We start from the raw sequence: 22,459 nt of genomic DNA, 5'->3' as shown, positions 1-22,459 counted from the left end.
TTCCTAGGCCTCGCCGTCGTCCACCACCGTGGTGCTCTCCGCGCGGCGTGGTCAACATGGTCAAGGAACGACTTCCATCGGAAGAGTACTGTACGTGGAGAGGCTGACAGCTGGGTCCACGGCCACAGCCTAGTGTTTTTGTGATTTTCCAAGTAAGTCGCTTTGTCAGGCCTGTTGGGCTGCAAATCTTTCAAGACGAGGAGAGCTTTCATTCGGCTGGCCGAGAAAATGGCCCATCAGTAATTAGAAATGGGTTGTACATTTTTAAAACACATCAAACCGGCAATTAGTTTCAAATATCTTTTTTTTTCATTTCAAGATTTTAAATTACATTAATTTTTATGCGTGGAGAATTTGTTGGATTTTATATTGATATACATTTATTTTTAAAATCAGTTTGAATGTGAGTCGAAATTTCGGGATTAAAAATAGTTCGGACCGCACCGAAATATGCAAAATTTCGTATAATTTTTTAACTGGTGCCACAATATGGGTTGTAATGCTAACAAAAAAAATATGGGCTCCAAAAAAAACCTTAAGAATTAGCAAATGGGTTGTAAATTATTAGAAATAATGGCAGATGGGTTGTATGCTGTTTTCCACAAATTTGAGGCTTTCCTAAAAAAAGGTTGATGCACAAGCACTGACTGTTGGATGTCCATCCAACGGCTGTCGTGCTTCTCTAATCTCTGCTCTTCCTACTCCAGCCGCTCAAACAAGCGCCGGCGGGACTGTCTGCTCCCTCCTCCTCGCGGCCGGCTATGCTGCCGCGCAGGCCTCACCGCCCGACCGTACTCCCATCGCTGGCCTAGCCATCCCTCTACTCACCCACACCTGCTGTTAATCTTCGCGACGGCAGACGAACCAGTAAACCCTCGTACAGTCGTACTCCCCTCCGCGTGGGAAACAACTGCCGAGTCTTCCCTGCCTCCGTGTCGTCCCCTTCCTAGGCCTCGCCGTCGTCCACCGCCCTAGTGCTCTCGGTGCGGCGTGGTCAACGTGGTCAAGGAACGACTTCCATCGGACGTGGACTGTATGTGGAGAGGCTGACAGCTGGGTCTATGGCCGCAGCAAGGAAGTGCCTCCTTATTACGCGGAAAATAATGATTCCTCCACCTGACAGCTGGGACCAACCGGACGAGCCACTATATTTCGCGAAAAAAACGTTTCCCCATGACTGCTGGGACCCACCAGCTACATCTTCGCACGCAAGGAAGTGCGTCCGGGCAAAAAAACGATTCGCCCCCTAATTGCTGGGACCCACCAGCTACATCTTTGCAGGCAAGGAAGTTCCTGACAGTCAGGACCCACCAGGTCGAAGCGTACGTAGCATTGTCATTCTGGTCGTGAACGTGTATGTACATACTGGTCGATGTAGAGGCGCGCACGTGTCATAGTAGTGGTGCGCAGGTGTCGCAGTAGAGGCGCGCACGTAGCATGTACACGTATGTACAGCGGCCAGGGCACAAGAAAGAAAATACGGCCACATATGTGTACATACGGGTGGGGTCTCGAACGCCTACTCACGCATACGTAGGGCCAGGGCTCGTGTACATGGCTAGGTCGAAACGGAGAAACAGCGTCGTTGTCGTGTTCATGGGGAGGCAATGGAATGTGTCGTGTTCATGGGGAGGCAACGGAATCCGTCGTGTTCATGGGGAGGCAACGGAACGCATGGGAGCCAACCGGCTGGATCAGAATGGAATGCGTGGTCGTGTTCATCGGGAGGGCTTGGACGGAACAGGCGATGGAAACAAGGCTTGGCGTACCGCACAACGGAGGAAACGGACCTCCTACGTTCAAAACAGGGTCCTGTTGATCGGGAGGGGTCTGGCATACTGCAAAACGGAGGAAACGGACCTCCTACGGTCGAAACGGGGGTCCTGTTGATCGGGAGGGGTGTGGCGTACCGCAAAACGGATGAAACGGACTTGTGTTGGAGCGCTATGGTCGAAACGGGGGTCCTGTTCATCGGGAGGGGTGTGGCGTACCGCAAAACGGGACTCCACGGGATATTGTTCATCTCCACCGTCGACCCCCTCCGGCCTCCACGAGCTACTGTTCATCCACCGTCGACCTCCTCCAGCCTCCACCTGCGACTGTTCATCCACGGGCTCCTGTTCATCCAGCCTCCACCGCGCACTACTCCACCGGCTACTGTTCAACCAGCCCTCTCCACAGGCTCCTGTTCAACCACCCCTGCACAGGCCACTGTTCATCCTGCCCTCCACCGTCTACTGTTCATCCTGCCCTCCACGGGGTGGTCCTGTTCATCCAGCCCTCCATGGGGTCCTGTTCATCCAGCCCCAACCGACTCGATCGATCGGGGTCCTGTTCATCCAGAGGCAACACCACGGGGTCCTGTTCATCCACCCCCACCGGGAACTGTTCATCCAACCACCCCCCCCCCAACGCTCACTGTTCATCCAGAGGCAGCATCGGTCGGCTTTAGTTAGCAGCAGTAGCGAAGGAATCGCTCGATCGGGTTCAGTTAACAGCCATCGATCGATCGCTCGGGTTTAGTAACGCGTAGCCTGCAATGCAATCGCTCGGGTTCAGTTAGAGCCCAATGCCTCGCTCGGGTTCAGTTAGAGCCAACGCCTCGCACACACGCGCGTACGTATATGAGAGAAACGTGCATCGCTCGACCCCCGACCTCCCACCGTAACCGGGAACTCCCTGAAATTTTCCTCCCCCTCGCTTCTACCACGGTTTTTTCCATCATGGACGGCCCAAAGAATATCATGCAGCTGCGTCTCCGGCCCGCCCAGGACGAAAAGCCCATTTTCTGTCATGATTTTTTGTCATAGAAGTAGGAGCCCACCACATCTATGATAATACCGGGTTTTGTCACAATTATCGTCATAGAAGTGTCATATGTATGACAGAAATTTTTTTCGTTCGGCCCAAAATGTCACGGATGTGTCTTTTTTTTGTAGTGAGGGTCTGTGGTCCCGTCGTACGCCTCTATGTTCTGGTTTGAATCCTTCTAGAAATTCGTGGTCCAGCACCTCATCGGTGAAACATAGGGGGTGTGCGGCACGCCTGTATTTGGATGTATCATGGCGTTCAGACGGTTGTAGTATTCGATTTTGATTTTGTGCCGGAGCGCGCTTCCTAGGTCCATAGATGGATCTGGTCATACTGGATTTTGGGCGCAAGTCCTCACGTAGATCATGTGTTGACTTATGTGCGGCCTTGTTAGCCGCTCTATCGCGGCCACAAGGTGGTTGATCCGGCCGGTTGGCCGTTTTATTTTTCGGCTATGTGGGCTCTACGGCCTCATCGTCGAATTCAGATAATAGCTTGCGCTTTGGATAGCTCTTTGTGTGGTAACTTCCACCATACTTTTCTTTGTTGTCGAGCACTTTGTTCCACCTGTTGTTGAGCGTATTTTGTGCGCCATTAAGCCTTTGCTTCTGCTTCTTCAGACTCCTCGGTGTGGCAATAAGCCTTCTGTGGGTGTTCTCTTGTTCCAAGTGCGTTTCCTGGATGATGTGTGCATCTTCGTCCGGACTGTTTTCCTCCCCAGAGGGGGGTTGATGAGCTTTATCCTCGGTGTCACCGTGTTCGGATATCGGATCCGTGCTATGTTCGCCGTTTGCAGTTTCATCATGCTCTGCCGCTGGGTCAATGTGGTCGTTGTTTCCTCTGGAGTCAACTGGGGTGTTATTTTCTCTTGCGCTGTTATCGCTGTTTTTGCCGAAGCGGGATTTGGGGCGGCGCCTACGCCGACGCTTTGTTTGCTTCTTGGAGGGGTCATCATCCGCTGTCTTGTCGCCATTGCCTTCTTTGGGTGTATCCACCATGTATATGTCATGTGATGAAGTGGCTGTCCAGCGCCCTGTGGGTACTGGTTCCTGTTCCTCTCCTGCATCGTCATCCATGCCATCGATGTCTTCGGAGTCGAAATCGAGCATGTCGGTTAAATCGTCAACAGAGGCTACTAAGTGGGTGGTGGGTGGGCAACGAATTTCTTCGTCGTCTGCATCCCATCCTAGCCGGACATAGTTCGGCCAAGGTTCTCCTGACAAAGAGAGGGACCTTAATGAATTTAGCACATCGCCGAAAGGCGAGTGCTGAAAGATATCCGCGGAGGTAAACTCCATGATCGGTGCCCAATCGGATTCGATGGGCATGGATGCAGGCGGTTCGGAGCCCGTGGCCGGGGACAAATCCAATGGTTCGGCAACACGGCTCTCGTAAGGGGTGAAGTCAGTATCCGGCTCTATCACCACTGAGAGTGCGGCCTCCATGGCGGGGTCTATCCACCCGTCCTCGGATGGCGCAATTTGCTCCGGATTGAGGGCCGGAGTAGTTGCAGGTGTGATCTCCCGAACACCGTCCGTCGGCAGAGCTAAATCATGCTCGTCATGATCGTGCGGCGCACATGACATGGGCTCAAATCCGTCGAAGATCAAGTCTCCGCGGATATCGGCAATGTAATTCAAGTTTCCGAACCTGACCTGATGGCTAGGGGCGTAGCTCTTGATCTGCTCCAGATGGCCAAGCGAGTTGGCCCGCAGTGCAAAGCCACCGAATACGAAGATCTGTCCGGGGAGGAAAACCTCGCCCTGGACCGTATCGTTACCGATGATCGAAGGAGCCATCAAGCCTTATGATGACGGCACAGTGGAACTCTCAATGAAAACACCAATGTCGGTGTCAAAACCGGCGGATCTCGGGTAGGGGGTCCCGAACTGTGCGTCTAAGGCGGATGGTAACAGGAGGCGGGGGACACGATGTTTACCCAGGTTCGGGCCCTCTCGATGGAGGTAATACCCTACATCCTACTTGATTGATCTTGATGATATGAGTATTACAAGAGTTGATCTACCACGAGATCGTAGAGGCTAAACCCTAGAAGCTAGTCTATGGTATGATTGTATATTGTCCTACGGACTAAACCCTCCGGTTTATATAGACACCGGAGGGGGCTAGGGTTACACAGAGTCGATTACAAGGGAGGAGATCTACATATTCGTATTGCCAAGCTTGCCTTCCACGCCAAGGAGAGTCCCATCCGGACACGGGACAAAGTCTTCAATCTTGTTTCTTCATAGTCCAACAGTCCGGCCAAAGGATATAGTCCGGCTGTCCGAAGACCCCCTAATCCAGGACTCCCTCAGTTCTAGTTGAGCCTGGTGACGTGACCAAAGCAAGAACTTGCCACTGAGTTTGCAGACATTTACAAAACCAACTGGCCCTGGCCAATCAATGCCCTGGATGAATGGACATTTCTGGTTAAATTCCCCCCTGAAATAGATGTAGTGCAAGTTGTTGGATACCCATATTTTGGTCTCAAAAAATACAATGTTGTAGTTAATGTTGAAGTCTGGAAAGGCAGGATTGAGGCTGAAGATGATCTCCAGGAAACTTGGATCAAAATTAGGAAGATGAACCCAAAATGGTGTGACTGGTCTATGCTTGACCAAATTACTTCCACTTTGGGAGTGATTCTAGATGTGGATTGGCAGCATAACTTCAAGTCATTCTATGAAACTGTCAGGGTCAAAATCTCCTGCAAAGATCCCTCCAAAATCCCTGCTGAAATGCTTTTTGGTGTTGATGGAAAAATCTACAAGTTGTTGATTGAAGTGGAACCTCCCTTGACTGCCACTGGTACTGGCACCTATACCAACTCTTCCTCTGGGACATATGTATCAGCTGCTGGGCCTGGCAATAATCTCTCTGAAGATGCTGAATCCAACAGGAGTTCTAGGGCTGATTCAGACAAAGGCCATGCAGCTAACTCAGGGCCACCAAATATCAGAGGGCGGTCTTTGGGCCACAGTCATGTTCTTGGAGATGTTACCCCCACATCAGTCCTGAAGAGTCGTCTGCCTGATTCACCATACTCCCCTCAAATTAGCAACCTTGAGAGAATCCTGAGCTCTGTGCATGGAGAGGATGATGGGTTTAACTTACTCAGAGAAATGGAGCTCCTGGAAGATGATGACCTGCTGGAATTAGAAGGATCTGTAGATCTACAAGAGGGTCAAGACACTCTTTATCAAGATGCTGATCTCCCTAACAATTTGGACTCTCAGTGTGACAATGACTTCCCTGCTCTTCCTAAAGACATGAATCCTCCTAGATGGGGCCCTGTTCATGCCACTAGAGCCAGCTCTAGGATGGCTGGTGACAAGAGAACCATCATTGAAAAAGCAAAACAACTCAAAGAGGTTCAGAATCTCGAAGTTCAAAAATCCCTGGGTATGAAACACAAATCCTTTTCTTGTTTTAATGATCCTTCTTTCAATGCCATTGCCTCTAAGATTGGTGTAGATATTACCTCTCTTAATGATGACATTGAGTGCTCTTCTACTAATGATACCCTTCAAAGCAGAACTGAAGGTTCTGCTTCTCGGAGTATTTCTTTAGTTAGCAAAGCTAGCTTAGATTGCATAGATCCTCCTGCTGAGTCTAGTGAGGGACTCTAGTCTCTTATTTGCAAGCATAGACAGGTCAAGCACCCCAGGAACACCATTTCTCCATGAATGCATTGTTCTGGAACATTAGAGGTATTGCATCCCCTGGGAGGAAAACCCTCATAATTGACACCATTAACAAAACTCATGCTACAGCCCTAGGGTTTCAGGAAACCAAGAAGGAGGTTTTCTCTCATTCTTATCCTAAATCCCTCATTGGTAACAGGGACTTTGACTAGCATACTCTTCCATCTAAAGGATTTGCTGGAGGCATCCTGATGGAAATAGATTTAAGCATTTTTTGATGTTGTTGCTTGGTCTCACCTAGATTTTTCTATTAGTTGTCTAGTTAATTTGAAATCTACTGGGCACACCTTTACGATTATTACTGTTTATGGCTCTCCTTATGGGAAAGAAGCCTTTATTTCTGAACTTCATTCTTTATTTTTGGATAATCACACACCCACTCTGATTGGAGGTGATTTCAATTTAGTCAGAAATGTTAAGGATAAAAGCAATGGCTCTATCAATCATAAGTGGAGTGACAATTTCAATGCCTGGATTGAGATCTGGAGCTTACTTGAAATTAAGCTCTCCTCTAGAAAATTTACATGGGCCAATAATCAAGTAGATTTGATTAGGTCCACCATTGACAGAATCTTCTGTGACACAAAGTTAGATGGTCTTTTCCCTCTTCCTAGCTATAGAGCCCTGCCCAGATGTGGTAGTGATCACACCCCCCTACTCTGGGACTCTGGGATTAACCAAGCCCCTAAAAGTAGCAGTTTTAAGTTTGATAAGTGGTGGCTCCTTGGAGAGGATTTCACTGAGTTAGTCAGAAAAATCTGGTCTGAACCCACTGGGAGTTGCTGCCCACTAGAAAACTGGCAGATTAAAATTAGGAGATTTAGCAAAACTACCAAAGGATGGAACTCCAGTGAAGAAGCCAACCTTAGGAGATATAAAAGGATTCTTCTCCTTGAGTTTGATTCTCTAGATATTAAGGCTGAAACATCTGACCTCTCTGAGGCTGAGACTAGTAGATTGAACTTTTGTTCATGGGGAGCTTAAGACGATCTGGCTCCACGAAGAAATTAAAGCCAAACAAAGATCTAGAGATAGGAATATTAAGGAGGAGGATAGGAAAGCTGCTTATTTTCATGCAGTTGCTAATCAGAGGAGGAGGAGGAAAACCCTCATTCACTCCCTAGATGGCCCAATGGCCCTGTTACTGATGTTAATGATATGCTGAAAGTGGCTAGTGACTTTTATAAAGACCTTTTTAAGAAAGAAAACCCTTCATGTTTCTCTCTACAAAACAACTTCTTCTCTACTTCTGAGAAAGTCTCACTTGCTGAAAATGAGATGCTTGAAGCACCTTTTTCGAAAGCAGAGGTGAAAGAAGTTATTTTTAGCTCCTATCCTGATGGGTCCCCTGGTCCTGATGGAATTCCTTTCTTGTTTTACCAACACTTTTGGGACTTGATTAAAAAGGATCTCATGGATCTATTCCAAGCCTTTCATAGAGGGGAACTAGATATATTCAGACTGAATTTTGCTTTGCTATCCCTTATCCCTAAAGAGCCTAAAGCCACCTCTATGAAAAAATTCAGGCTCATCAGCCTGATTAACTGTAGTTTTAAGATTTTCTCTGAAATTCTCACTACTAGGCTCTCTAAAGTTTTACAGAGGTTTATTGCCAGCAACCAATCTACATTCCTTAAACGGAGATATATCCTTGAAAGTGTGGTTACTGCTCATGAAGTACTCCACTCAGTTCACTCTGGTGGTGATAAAGGCCTAGTTCTTAAACTAGACTATGAAAAGGCCTTTGATAAAGTAGATCTCAAATTCCTTATGGAACTCCTTGAGCTTAGGGGTTTTGGGGGGAAATGGACTAGCTGGATTCATCAACTCACCCATGGGAGGTTTGTTGGGGTCAAGCTAAACGGTTGTGAGAGTGAATTTTTCCTTGATGGTAAAGGTCTTAGGCAAGGTGACCCTATATCGCCTCTCTTGTTTAATTTAGTAGTTGATGTCCTCACCAAAATGTTGTGCAAAGCTGTTGACCACAACTTGATTGCTGGGCTCTGCCCTGAGGTTTGTCCCGGTGGAATCATTTGTCTGCAATATGCAGATGATACAATCCTCTTCCTAGACAATGACCCAACTCATGCTAGCAACCTGAAAACTATTTTAACCTATTTTGAACAAGTTTCGGGCATGAGAATTAACTACTCCAAAAGTGAGCTCATCCCTATAAATATGGATGATCAAGAACTAGTTGGCTTTCTTTCTATTCTAGTTTGTAGTAAAGGTAGCTTCCCCATTAAGTATTTAGGCATCCCTCTCCATTATGATAAACTACGGAGAGAAGATATCCAACCCCTTTTAGATAAAATCATTAAAAGGATTGCAGGGTGGCGGGGTAAACTCCTATCTTATAGAGGGAGCTTGATCCTCATTCAAGCCTGTTTGGCTCGCATCCCTGTGTACCTCCTTTCCTTCTTCAAATTCCCTAAATGGGAAATGAACCTCATCAACTCGCAGATGGCTCACTGCTTGTGGAATGACTTTGAAGGCCATAGGAAACTTCACCTAGCTAACTGGGGGCTGGTCTCAATGAAAAAGGACTTTGGAGGTTTGGGTATACCTAACCTTCAAGAAATTAATATCTGTCTGTTAAGGTCTTGGATCAAGAGATACTATGATGTAGATCAAAAACCCTGGAAGATGCTTATTAATCATAAATACTTGGCAAATAAACCTAACATATTTGCTCCCTCCTCCAACCAGAAAACCTCTAGGTTCTGGAAAGGGTTAAAACATATTATCCATCCTGTGAAATTTGGCTATAGATGGAGCATAGGGAATGGCAACAGAACTAGGTTCTGGGAAGATACTTGGTTTGGCACATCACCCCTAGCAGTGCAATTTTGGCCTATCTATTTAGTCTGCAATGAATAAAACAAATGTGTGAATGAGGTTTGCGATGGGCAATGTCTAAAGCTCTCATTCAGGACAAACTTTAGTGACAGCCTTATGGAACAATGGTTCCAACTGGAGGAAATTGCTAGGAGCATTGTATTTACTAATGAACCAAATTCTCTGATCTAGCAACTAGAAAACAAGGGGCAGTACTCTTTTAGCTCCCTCTACCATATTATCAATTTTAGGGGGATCCAGCCTATTTTTATCCCAGTAGTCTGGAAATTAAGAGTTCCCCCCAAAATTCATGTTTTTCTCTGGCTCCTCTCTAATAATAAATTGATGACCAGAGATAATCTTAGAAAGAGACATATCATCAAACCCCTTGAGTGTGTTTACTGTTTGGAGCAAGAATCTTGCTCACACCTCTTTTTTATTGTACTAGTAAGATGCCTGTGCGTTTCACGCAACATCAAAATGCATTGATCCGGGTCATCTCATGTTTAACAAATATCGATAGGTTTCTTCGGATATTCATTCTTCTCTAGAGCTCACAAGCATCCAGGTGAATAGTAAATGTAGGAAAAATAGATTAAAAATATCTTTTGCAAACAAAAGCGTTCAAGTGTTCAACCTGCATCCAAAACTTCATGAAGAATTTTTTTTGCGTATTGATTTTGTTTATTTTTTTTCTAGACAGCCATGAATGTAACTCAGGATGACTTGGAAGGGGGCAGAGGAGATGGCAAGGAGGAGGGGGTCGTGGTGGTGGTCGGCAATGTGGCCTAAGCGAAGGCATGAGAGGCGTTGGGGGCAGACGACACCAAGAGAAGCGAGCTCTTCAGATCCTTCTTATTTTTCATGAGATGGCTAGATAAGGTGAGATGCAGGGGGTTATCTACAAACAAGGAGTGGAGTGTGGGGGTCTTTTTGCAAAACTGACATAGTTTTCCTCATATGCGTTGGATGTAAATCGAACGGTTGTAAATGAAGGATGGCAGGCACACCATCACCACCAACTCAACTTTTTATAGGAGTAGAAATTGTTGTCGAACACCTCTGGGTCTCTGTTAGAAACTTTTTCTCTTCTCAGGTTGGCTTTTCCTTTGAATCTGTAGCTAGGTTCTGGATTGCTAACAAAAAGTGCTCTGTCTTAAATACTGTTAGCTCAGCTGTCCTTCGGTGTCTCTGGAAATATAGAAATGTTATGATTCTCAGTAACACCACCTGGATTTCGGTCCCTCGGGTCTTGAGATTGATCATGAACACAGTGAGGAACTGGGCGATCCTCTCCTCCGGACCAGACAAGGAAAAGTTGATGTCCTTCATGGAGTTCCTCACAAAGTCCCTCCAGAAACCTTTGGAGATCACAAGTGGCTGAGCAAACCTCGACCTGCTCTGGGACTGGACCCTTGGGAAAAATTCAAGATCTCTGAGGATGATGATGGACTCCTGTCGCCAAAAAAGAGAGACATCCACAACGCTGTTCCATCCAGCTCGGTGTCTCCTCTTCTCGCCTGCTGGTTACCGCAGGCAGACACTGCTCCTCGTCTGAAGGCCATGAAGGCATCGATGGATCCTTCCCGTGTCCTTTAAAACTCCTCTGCTCAGTTCCTTAGTATGTTTTGGCCCCGCCCGGGTTGCCTTGTAATAATGCTACTAGATTCTTAGCTCCTTTCCTTTTTTGCTTTTCAGAACTGCTCTTTTGAGATGATGTATCAGACTGGTGTTTCGTGGTTTCATTCTAGTAATGGAACTGGGGAGGATGCTCCCTGTTCTTCTAAAAAAACTTATCCAAGTAATTGTGTGCAAGTAGAGTACAGAGACCATGGCAAGCACCAAGAATCATATATAAAAAATCCCATGACCTAGATTGGTAGCCATTTAGATCATCCAAGCCAATAGCACTCAAGGGGAGACATTTGAACTAGATCAAAGCTTAGACATGACTCAAAGTCCATGAGCCCAGATCACGAAGGAAGGGGCAAAGCAGGAAGAAGGGACAAGAGAAGAGCTCGCCTAGTTTATTGTAACTGATGTCGGAGCTCGGCTCACCGAAGTTGCACATGTGTGTCATCCTGCCAACGAGTTGGACCCTAACCTCCACTCCGCGAGCATGGGAGCCCAAGGCGGCCTCTAGTAGAGAGTAGCATCATTGGGTATTGAGCTGGACGTCATGGAGACATCGGCACTACGATTGAAACCCTAGTTTCTCGAGGCGATGGGATCCGACGATAGTGCCAGCGAGGATAGATGTTGTGGGATCAACACATCGTCGAGCGGGAGGGGGGAGGCCGAGAGAGAGAGAGAGAGAGAGAGAGAGAGAGAGGGACCATGCCGCTATGTCATGCCAGAACTTACCATCGGTGTGCGCTATATACTTGCACGCCACTGTAAGTCATTTTTCTGAACTTCTTTTTCCTTTTTAACCAGTGAGTAAGTGATCCCTAAATATTTACCAGCCTCCACACTTTCTACAATCAAAAGACTCAAAAGTATGCTAATCCTATGTTTTCCCTATTATTGTGTCCTTACAATCTTGCGAAACAAAGATTCATTTCGGAGGTGCCAGCTCTTATGTGCACGTATGCTATTTGATCCGAGTTCTTTTTATTTTTTCAGAGTATAAACATGGACGGAAGAAAACGGCGCACTGCGACGTGGTAAACGGAAAAAACGAATCGTTGGCCGGTTGTGGGCACGCCACCTCCACACCCACCGCGCAGCCGGCCGAGCGCGCGCGCGCCTGCCATGCCCTTGCCGGGGAGGGAGTACAACTGCAGTACAGGTCGCGCGCATGTACTGCCTGCGCCCCTGCCGCGCGAGTACTACCCCGGTGGGGTGTTTCTTTGGGCAGGCCTTGCCGGCTAATTACGTTTCTGCCCCTGTGGCCGACGCCTACCGGTCTCATCCGCTAGTGTAGACTTTTGGGCGCCCTTTTCCGTCGCTTGCCCACGATTCCGTCCGCACGTTGTCACGTCACGACGCGCGGAAGGCAAGTTTCGCGCCTACTGCCAGCCGGTCCGGGGTTTTGCAATTTTGACCCGCCATGTTACATTAAAAAATGTTTTTTTAGCATCATTAAAAGATGTTTTAATAGAGCATATATCCCAGAAGTCAAGCCATTTGCAATTAAAAAGCACGAACGTGACACAGTATTTCAACAATGAACGTGGTCCATTTAGAAAAAACAATGGACGTGGTAGGGGGAAATCTCAAGACTTGATACTTCTTCCGAGGAGGGAGAAATGTTACTCTGTACACTAATTAAATGGTAAAAATGTCTTACATTAATGTACATAAGTAGATTTTTGTGAGTATTTTCTCATTAAATCTTACTATGTCTGAGCATGGTACTGTAAAAGTTTTTGAAGGCCCATTCAAATTGTACATGGCATGTGTATAACTTTTAGTTCCGCATTGATGGTTGAGTAGAAAACTAGGGATGTAAGTGGCAAATAAACGACATCCGCCAATCTCATCTAGTTAGTTTTTGCTAGCTCGTTAGTTCATTTTCCTCAAAAAACAAAAACTCTTTTGAACTATCATACTATTAGTGAACTTTAATCGGAATTAAACGGGACCCGGTTGACATCCCTATAGAAAACACCAACATATAAGGTCCTTGTAGCATCAAATAAGAGTAACAACACACACCTCACCCACTCACTCACACATTCACTCTGTGCATTGCGTGAATAATGTTTAGGGCCTCTTTGATTCGCATGATTTTCAAAACATAGGAATAGGGGAAAAAGCAGGAATAAGGTGGCATATCCTATACCGCCCTTCATGATTTGAAAGAATGTTTGATAGCATAGAAAAAACAAAAAAATTCTACAAAGAGCTTTGAGTGGATGAAAAATTTCCTCCAAAATGTAGTACAAGTGGATCCTATGAAAAAATTCATAAGAATTCCAATCCTACAAATCAAACCATCATCACAGAAAAAATTCCTAAGGATCAAAATCCTCCAAAAACCTTATGAAATTTCTTTGAATCAAATGAGTCCTTAAAGGTGTACGTGAAAATACTCAAGCTCATTGTAGACACATTTTTCCGCTTTCAAAGATTCTTTCACCAATGATCAATGTGATCCTGGCCGGTTGACGGCTTTGTTAATTCAAAATCGGGCTAAATTTGAGCCTTCTCTCAGGCTCGGTCAACGTCTTTTCTCTAAAAAAGATTTCTTTCACCGGATGCCAGTTTCATCGCCTCATTTCTCTCTAATTGAGAAAATAGTAATGTACATAGCCATACCGAAGAGCATGCTCATGAAAGACGGGTCAATTGATGACCTGCACTAGGTGAGAGATGATAAGGTTGTTGAGAAGCATGATTGCTCGTTCAAGCTCGACTACCGGCCATCTGCTCCCTTAGGGTGAAGGGCTACGCCATTTTCACCACCATCAGTGGCGGAGCCAGAAACTAAATATAGAGAGGGCCAAAACATGTTATATAATGTTAGAGGGGGCCAAATCACCTAAACCTAGCTAATTTTGTCTGAAAAATGAAAGATTAGGAGTACATATAGATGTATTTGTGAGAGCATAGGGGGGGCCTTGGCCCCTGCCAGCACCCCCCTGCCTCCGCCACTGACCACCATGGAACTGGCATGTGTTTCGGGGCATATGCAAAGTCTATTGTGTGTGATTTTAGCGTGGCAATAAATTCGTGATGAATTTGAATTAAACGTAGCAGAAAATTACTTATAGTATGTTAAATTACTTGTAGTATCTTAACAATAAATGCGTTGAAAATTTGAAGAAACGAGACAAAAATTATCGGTCGTTAGGCATTGCTTGCTGCTAAGGATCTCCTGTAAAGAAGTTTTACTCCAGTAAAAAGTAAAACCCCAGCGAGACAAGATGTAACGTGCCGGGAAGCTCAACCTCCGTTACATTCATTCCAATGGCACGGAACGTAAATACATCGAAACCCCGTGCCCCAAAGCCGCGGCTCGTCAACAAAGGCCGCCCCTTTAAAATCCCACCGGTCGCTTCGCCGGAAATCCTCGTCCTTCCTTTCCCTTTCCGCCCGCCCCTTCCCCGTCCGGCGGCGTCTCTCCTCCCCCACCGCGTCGAAATCCCAAACCCCACCCCACCCTCCCTCGGTCGCCGCCCGCCGGCCACGATGATGCACATGACCTTCTACTGGGGCACGTCCGCGACGATCCTGTTCGACGGCTGGCGCACGTCCGCGTGGACGGGCTACCTCCTCTCCCTCCTGGCGCTCTTCCTCGCCGCCGCCTTCTACCAGTACCTCGAGGCCTTCCGGATCCGCGTCAAGCTCCTCGCCGGCGCCAAGGCGGACCCCCTGCCCCCGCCCGCCGGCTCCGACGCGCGGGCCCCGCTGCTCGCGCCGGGCTCCGCCGCCTTCTTGGGCGGGCGCTGGCCGGCGCGGGTGGCCACGGCGGCGCTCTTCGGGGTCAACGCGGGCATAGGGTACCTCCTCATGCTCGCCGTCATGTCGTTCAACGGCGGGGTGTTCATCGCCGTGGTGCTCGGGCTCGCGGCCGGGTACCTGGCGTTCCGCAGCGGCGACGTGGGCGGGGACGACCTCGTCGTGGTCGACAACCCCTGCGCCTGCGCGTAGAGAATCGGACGAGGGGCGGGTCGCCGGCTTGCCCCCAAGGTGTGATGATTACTTGATGTTGTACAACGCAGGTGGGGTAATAAGATGGTGTACAAATTGATTTGGGGGATTGCAGATGTTTGGTGTCGTCCGGGAGGAAATTGTAGAATACAGAATCAGAACAGTGTTTGATGCGTGTTTCTCACAGCGAATTGTTTTTTGATGCGTTTCTGAGTTGATTGAAGAGTGTGCGAAGACGGTTCCTTTGATAAAGGGTTACGAGCTGAGCTGGTGTCAGACATCGTACTCTGTGTTTCGCTGTCACGAATCCAAGAGGCGATATTTGGCAGGGAAGAGAAGAAATCGGAACCTAGACACCTATCTGGCCAGATTCGACCATTGGGAAGAGAAGTACTTCTCCTTCGCCCACCCTACGAATGAACGGAAGGTAGGATCCCTTGCCCCTTGGAATGCAGGGGAAAAGCCAAAGATATAACCGTATTGTTCCCAGTTCTGTTGTACCGGCATGCTTTGCTTGTCGGTAGAGCCTTGCTTGTCCGCTGATCAATGTAAGGAAGCTCACTCAAGGGTCCTTGAACACGCGTAATCCCCTTTCTGGTAGGAACCGAATCCTTACCAGGGCGTGGTCTCATGTTGTAGGGGTGGAAGGAGGGATGGCTTGGTCGCCGGTGTTGGGGCGCCGTCGTTGCGTGCGCGCGAGAGAGAGGGAGGGCGCCGGGGGGGCGGCTAAGGGCAAAGACGGTTGCGGCCCATAAGATCTCGCGAGGAACGTGTAGATGCTCGTGACCGCCCGGGTGAGATCCCGGATGGCAGCCGTCATCTCCTTCGGGATGAAGACGGCGGGGACGGGCACAACAAAGGTGGCTGGCACCGGCAAGGGCGGGGCACTGGCTGTGGTGGTCTGATGGGCGGTCGTCGCGGTCGGCAGCGGAAGGGTCGGGGTGGGCGGCGGCGAGGACATGATCGCACCGAAGCTATCTGATACCGAATTGGTAGGAACCGGATCCCTACCAGAGCGTGGTTTTAGGTTGTAGAGGTGAAAGGAGGGACGGCGTGGAGGAAGGCGTGGTCGCCGGCGCTGGGACGTCGTCGTTGCGTGCGCGCGCGCGAGAGAGAGAGAGAGAGAGAGAGGGTGCAGGGGCGGCGGCTAGGGTTAGGTCTCCCGGCTCCCTAAGGAAGCCAAGCAAATATGATTGCTTCTTTCTTCATATCAAAACATGTCCTTACACGAGTTTATATAATCCTCTTAATAAGATAATGAGCTAAGCTCCTAATAACGATAAGATAAACTGGGCCACAACTAATTGGGCTAAGCCGCTAATATGCCGGTCATAACACTTTCAGTAAGCGCATCTGCAGCCAAATTGACCGAGCGGATGGTCCGGTCAACCATGACCCATACGGGCTCTTCACATCAACCCTATACGTCCAGACTGACCGACCCATCTCATATTTAGACCAAATCTAGGGCAGGTATGGGCATGCTCGGGCGCGTTTGTCATCGGTCTATCCCCCACAAACAACCACCTTTGAACGAGTTCTAGACCGAAGGCAATTAGTTCACTCCACTCTCTCTCTCCTTCTTACCCAATACCCCCACTTCCAATGTTGCCCAGCAAAGGCAGCAGCGTTGGCTCCGACGAGTGGGCAAGCCTGCGGCGCGATGCGGAGCGGGCCGACGTGGAGGAGATCTCCCTCCTGCATTGCTTTGAGATGGTCGCGAGTGGTCTAGGGCGGGAGCGACCGCTTTGGTTCCACGCCCTCCCATGTTGCCCAGCCTTCCCGCCCGTCACGCAGTTCCGCGTACGCCGCCCGCCACTACAAGATCAATCTGCTTCGAATGGCCTACCGCAACACTGTTGGGTCCTGGTGCCGGCACAGACGAGGACATCTGAATCTGAGACACGGGCAGCACGCCGCGAGTGGCAACATGCGAAGGAGAGGGCGACAACGGGAAAGGGGATGGCCACGCGCCGGGCACGCACGTGCGGTGGATCCCAAGGACGCGCTCCTCGTGTTAGTCTTCCGCCGCTCCTTCAAAATGGCAGAGACGGATGCGCGACAGAAAAACACAGTACTACATAGATAGTTTGATCATGGATGCATTGCAAAGATATTTTACGTCGCGATGCTGCCCTACCCCAAACTAGCCAAAAATGGAGCTCACTGGAGCTCTCCGGGTGGAGCGGCGACGCTGCGGTTGCGGCGGTGCTCACTCCTCGTCATCGTCGGAGACAAGATTGATGTAGATCTTGGCTTGCTTGTCGGCTTCGTGGCGCCATCCCGCCTGTTTGGCGTCGAACTCGCACGCGGCGGCGAGCGCCTGCTCGTAGAGGAACGCGTTGATCTCCTCGTCCTGCTGCGACACACCTCCTCCTCCTCCTCATGTTCACGCACAGTGCGCTCGGCAAGCACCGTTTCGAAGGCGTCCGCCTCGGGCCCAACGAGGTAGTCCTCCGGGCCGATGACGCCGTGGCCGTGCAGACGCTCCTCCCCCGGCTCCGTCTTGACGATGTGGAGTGGGGGCGCATCCTCCCCCCTCCACCTTGACGGCCCGCGGCTTGTCCTTCGCCTCCCTATTCACAATCGGGATGCGCGAGTCGGAGGAGCTACCTGTGATGTAGGAGCTATCCCCGCTGTAGGCGAGCCGAGTCAGCCGCTGGTCGTACTTCTCTGTCTCGCGGAGGAAGAGGGACGCCGACGGCTTAAGGACTTGGTTGGTGTACCGCTGGGCGGACCACTTCCTCGCCGCACCGGCGGCGACGCGGTGCTTTCGCTCGGGGTCATCGCCACCTAGCTGGCTAGAGCTCCACATCCCACCCCACATCGTGGCGGATCGATCGGCGGGAAGGTAGATTTCGGTTGCTGGCAGTGAGAATCAGAGGGGGGAATGGAGAATCATCGCGGGAGGGGGGGTTGACCCGTATCCCGGCCACGAACCCGAATATATGCTACTCGGGAGAGAGGGAGGGTTCCTGGCCGCTGTTAACTTTTTACAGGCCGGGGCGACTATACAAGGCCTGACCTGACCCAAAAAATAGGCCAAACCCGTATAGTCACCGGAATTATACGGGCCGTGCCGCTATACAGGATCTACTGGAGATGCTCTAAGGCATCTCCAATGCGGACTCTCAAACCGTCCACATATATCGGAACTGTTGGAAATATGAGCAATTTACCAAATGATTTTATTAATAGAAATATTAGATAAAGCATGACTAATATAACATGGATAAAAGTAGTCATGCGATCTGACAGAGAGAAGGTAAATAACATCTTCATATATGAACTGCAACCAAACAAGTCTAAAGCAGATAGTAGAACAGGTTGCATAAATGGCGTAGAACCTAACATATGTAGGACAGACAGTAGAGCAAAGAACTGCGAGACGACCTCTAACAGAAAGAGCAAGAACACGTACGGGACAGCAGCAGCAGTAGCACTGGACTTGGGGTCGGTGTCCTCGCCAGCCATGTCATTGAGAAGGTTGTCGACGTCAGGGAAGAAGTCGTCATCGGGGAAGTAGTCATTGGAGTCCGGGGCGTCCGTGACGAAGAAGTTAGTAGTCGCGCTGAGCGCTCCCCAAAAACCTTATCACCCTTCTCCCATACATGACTCAAAATGTGCGGTTTCGGAGGCCTACTGTCCCGACCTGCGGTGCACGCCGCAAGCCGGGATGGGGAAGAACATAGCAGCAGCGCAGTGCTCAGGAACTTGTGGCGAGAGGAAGAAGAGGTTCTGGTGCGTCTCTCTGAGAGGAGCGGCCTCCCTTTTATAGGCGCAAGAGAAGGAGGTGAGAGGTTGTGCTGGGAGCTGAAGAGAACGAGGGAGACAAAACGAAAAGGCAACAGGTGAAGAGGTGCGTCGTTCGTATTCAATCTCCACTACAGCAAAACGTTTCAGCTTTCGCATGACCTTTCGTATACCCGTCGTGCGTGGCAAAAATTTAGACATCGGCTCGGCTCATTCCCGCAACCCGCGGCGCGGTTCGTCGTGACGAGGCGTGGCGTGGCGAGGCGGGCGGCGGAGGAGGAGCGCGCGTGGATGTCCCTCTTGTTCTCATCCTCATACATGTGGAGAAAGAGCCTCCCTTATAAAGAGGTCCAACTCCCTCTAAACTAGCAATGTGGGACTAAACTTTAGTTCCACCTCTTGCCTTGCACGAATGGACTGCGTGGGCCTCTAGGATTTATTAGGAATTTCTGAAACTGCTATTGGGCTAGGCCCAAAATAGACAAAATTCCAGCAATCCCCCACCAGATCCCAGAGGCACACAAAATTTGCCTTTGGTTCCAAAACACTGTTTTATATACCGGTACTGCAGTGGAGACTTTTAAATTGAACTTCCACCTAGAACTCTATGCTACACTGGTAGGCAACTTGAACAGTGGACTGGGCCTTGAACTGCAAGTTTTCTGCGAATCTAGCTTCACGTAAAGCCTTGATCGATACGTGGCTACCGTGGGTCTTCCCCGCGGGTGGAGCTTATGCGTCATACTCCGAGACCTTTCATGAGTTTACTAGAGAGAACCCTACTCTCATAGATTGCGACGTTTGACAATCAGACTCATATAGGTTTGTTCTTCAAAAGATGTTCTGCAGGACAACATCTCTGCTTAAATGAGCCACTTAGAACACATTAAGATATACATCAACCTGCCATGCAGATTTAGGAGAGTATTGCATCTTCATGGAGTGGTATTGTTAACAGTAAGGATACTCCCCTCTCAGTTGACCAATAGCTTGTCTTCCACATCTAATTCACGGGATCTCCGATCACATAGACTAGGTTACCACTGTGAACAACTCATATTGTGGGTCTCATACCCATCTCCCTCGATGCATTATCTATCACATTACGTGATAGACCCTTAGTGAAAGGATCTACCAGATTTTTAGACATCTGGATATAATCCAATGCAATAACTCTGGAGTTTCTCATTTTCCTTACAGACTTTAACCTTCTCTGAACGTGTCTTGATGACTTCATGTTATCCTTTGAGCTGCTCACTTTCGTGATCACAGTTTGATTGTCGCGGTTCATAAGGATACTCGGTACAAGTTTCTCAACAACCGGTAAGTCATTGAAGAGCCGACGAAGCCAATCTGCTTCGACCGTAGCTGTATCTAGTGCTGTGAGTTTTGCTTCCATTGTTGACCTCGTTAAGATGGTCTGCTTGCAAGACTTTCAAGAAACAGCGCCACCTCCATGAGTGAATACATAACCGCTCGTGGCCTTTATCTCATCAGCATCTGAGATCCAGTTTGAGTCACTATACCCTTCAAGCACCTTTGGGTGCCCGGTGTAGTGAATTCCATAATTCGCAGTGCCTTTCAAATAACGCAAAACTCTCTCTAGAGCTTTCCAATGCACATCTCCTGGTTTTGAGCCAAACCGACTCAGTTTGCTAACAGCAAAAGAGATGTCAGGCCTTGTAGCACTGGCTAAGTACATAAGTGAGCCAATAATCTGAGAATATTTTAATTGATCTCTAGCAATTCTTTGATTCTTTCGAAGTAACACACTCGCATCATATGGTGTTGGAGAGGGCTTGCAGTCACTATAGCCAAAGCGACTTAAGATCTTTTCCACATAGTGAGATTGAAGCAATGTAATCCCACCATCATCGTCTCTCAACAACTTGATGTTTAGAATGACATCAGCCACTCCTAAATCCTTCATCTCAAAACAACGAGATAGGAAATCCTTGACCTCCTTAATAACATTCAGATTTGTTCCGAAAATCAGTATGTCATCAACATACAAGCAAAGGATAACTCCCTCGCCCCCACCATGGCGATAGTACACACATTTGTCAGCTTCGTTTACAACAAAGCCTGCAGCTGTTAAAGTTCTTTCAAACTTCTCATGCCACTGTTTGGGTGCTTGCTTGAGTCCATACAAAGACTTTAGCAACTTGCACACTTTTCCTTCCTGACCATCTAGTACAAACCCATCTGGTTGTTCCATATAGATTTCCTCGTCCAACTCTCCATTTAGGAAAGCAGTCTTAACATCCATTTGATGAATGAGAAGACCATGTGAGGCAGCTAGTGAAAGTAGAACTCGAAGAATGGTCAGTCGAGCCACAGGTGAGTAAGTATCAAAGAAGTCTTCACCTTCCTTTTGGGTATAACCCTTAGCCACGAGCCGAGCCTTGTACTTTTCAATAGTACCATCAGGCCTAAGCTTCTTCTTGAATACCCATTTGCATCCTATAGGTTTGCACCCATAAGGACGATCAATTATCTCCCAAGTTTTCTTTAACAAGATGGTGTGACGCCCCCGATTCGACCGTACACTAATCATACACGCAAACGTGTACGATCAAGATCAGGGCCTCACGGGAAGATATCACAACACAACTCTACAAATAAAATAAGTCATACAAGCATCATATTACAAGCCAGGGGCCTCGAGGGCTCGAATACAAGAGCTCGATCATAGAAGAGTCAGCGGAAGCAACAATATCTGAGTACAGACATAAGTTAAACAAGTCTGCCTTAAGAAGGCTAACACAAACTGGGATACAGATCGAAAGAGGCACAGGCCTCCTACCTGGGATCCTCCTAGACTACTCCTGGTCGTCGTCAGCGGGCTGCACGTAGTAGTAGGCACCTCCCGAGTAGTAGTAGTCGTCATTGACAGTGGCGTCTGGCTCCTGGGCTCCATCGTCTGGTCGCAACAATCGAGTATAGAAAGGGGGGAAAGGGGGAGCAAAGCAACCGTGAGTACTCATCCAAAGTACTCGCAAGCAAGGAGCTACACTACATATGTATGCATTGGTATCAAATGGAAAAGGGGGTATCATATGTGGACTGAACTGCAGAATGTCGGAATAAGAGGGGGATAGCTAGTCCTTTCGAAGACTACACTTCTGGTAACCTCCATCTTATAGCAGAAGAAGAGAGTAGATGGTAAGTTCACCAAGTAACATCGCATAGCATAATCCTAACCGATGATCCTCCCCTTGTCACCCTGTGAGAGAGCGATCACCGGTTGTATCTGGAACTTGGAAGGGTGTGGTTTATGAAGTATCTGGTTCTAGTTTTCATAAGGTCAAGGTACAACTCCAAGTCGTCCTGTTACCGAAGATCACGGCTATTCAAATAGATTAACTTCCCTGCAGGGGTGCACCACATTTCCCAACACGCTCGATCCCCTTTGTCCGGACACACTTTCTGGGTCATGCCCGGCCTTGGAAAATCAACACGTCGCAGCCCTACCTAGGCACAACAGAGAGGTCAGCACGCCGGTCTAAATCCTATGGCGTAGGGGTCTGGGCCCATCGCCCATTGCACACCTGCACGTTGCGAACGCGGCCGGTGAGCAGACCTAGCCTCCCTTATACAAGAGCAGGCATTCCAGTCCAACCCGGCGCGCGCCGCTCAGTCGCTGACGTCACGAAGGCTTCGGCTGATACCATAACGTCGAGTGCCCATAACTGTTCCCGCATAGTTGGTTAGTGCGTATAGGCTAGTGGCCGGACTCAGATCAAATACCA

The 22,459-nt window shown here is 48.7% G+C and overlaps 1 protein-coding gene across 1 annotated transcript; it reads left to right on the top strand.

Annotated features, from left to right (window-relative positions):
* Window positions 1-14,372: 14,372 nt before the first annotated feature.
* On the top strand, window positions 14,373-15,140 carry LOC125509338 (copper transporter 5.1). The gene has a single exon (XM_048674297.1). It carries the CDS (start codon window positions 14,493-14,495, stop codon window positions 14,952-14,954), a length of 462 nt encoding a protein of 153 aa, XP_048530254.1. The 5' UTR covers window positions 14,373-14,492; the 3' UTR covers window positions 14,955-15,140.
* Window positions 15,141-22,459: the final 7,319 nt, after the last annotated feature.

Source organism: Triticum urartu, chromosome 5 (assembly GCF_003073215.2).
Source record: "Triticum urartu cultivar G1812 chromosome 5, Tu2.1, whole genome shotgun sequence".
NCBI lineage: Eukaryota > Viridiplantae > Streptophyta > Magnoliopsida > Poales > Poaceae > Triticum > Triticum urartu.
This window is presented reverse-complemented; position numbering and strand designations above follow the sequence as displayed.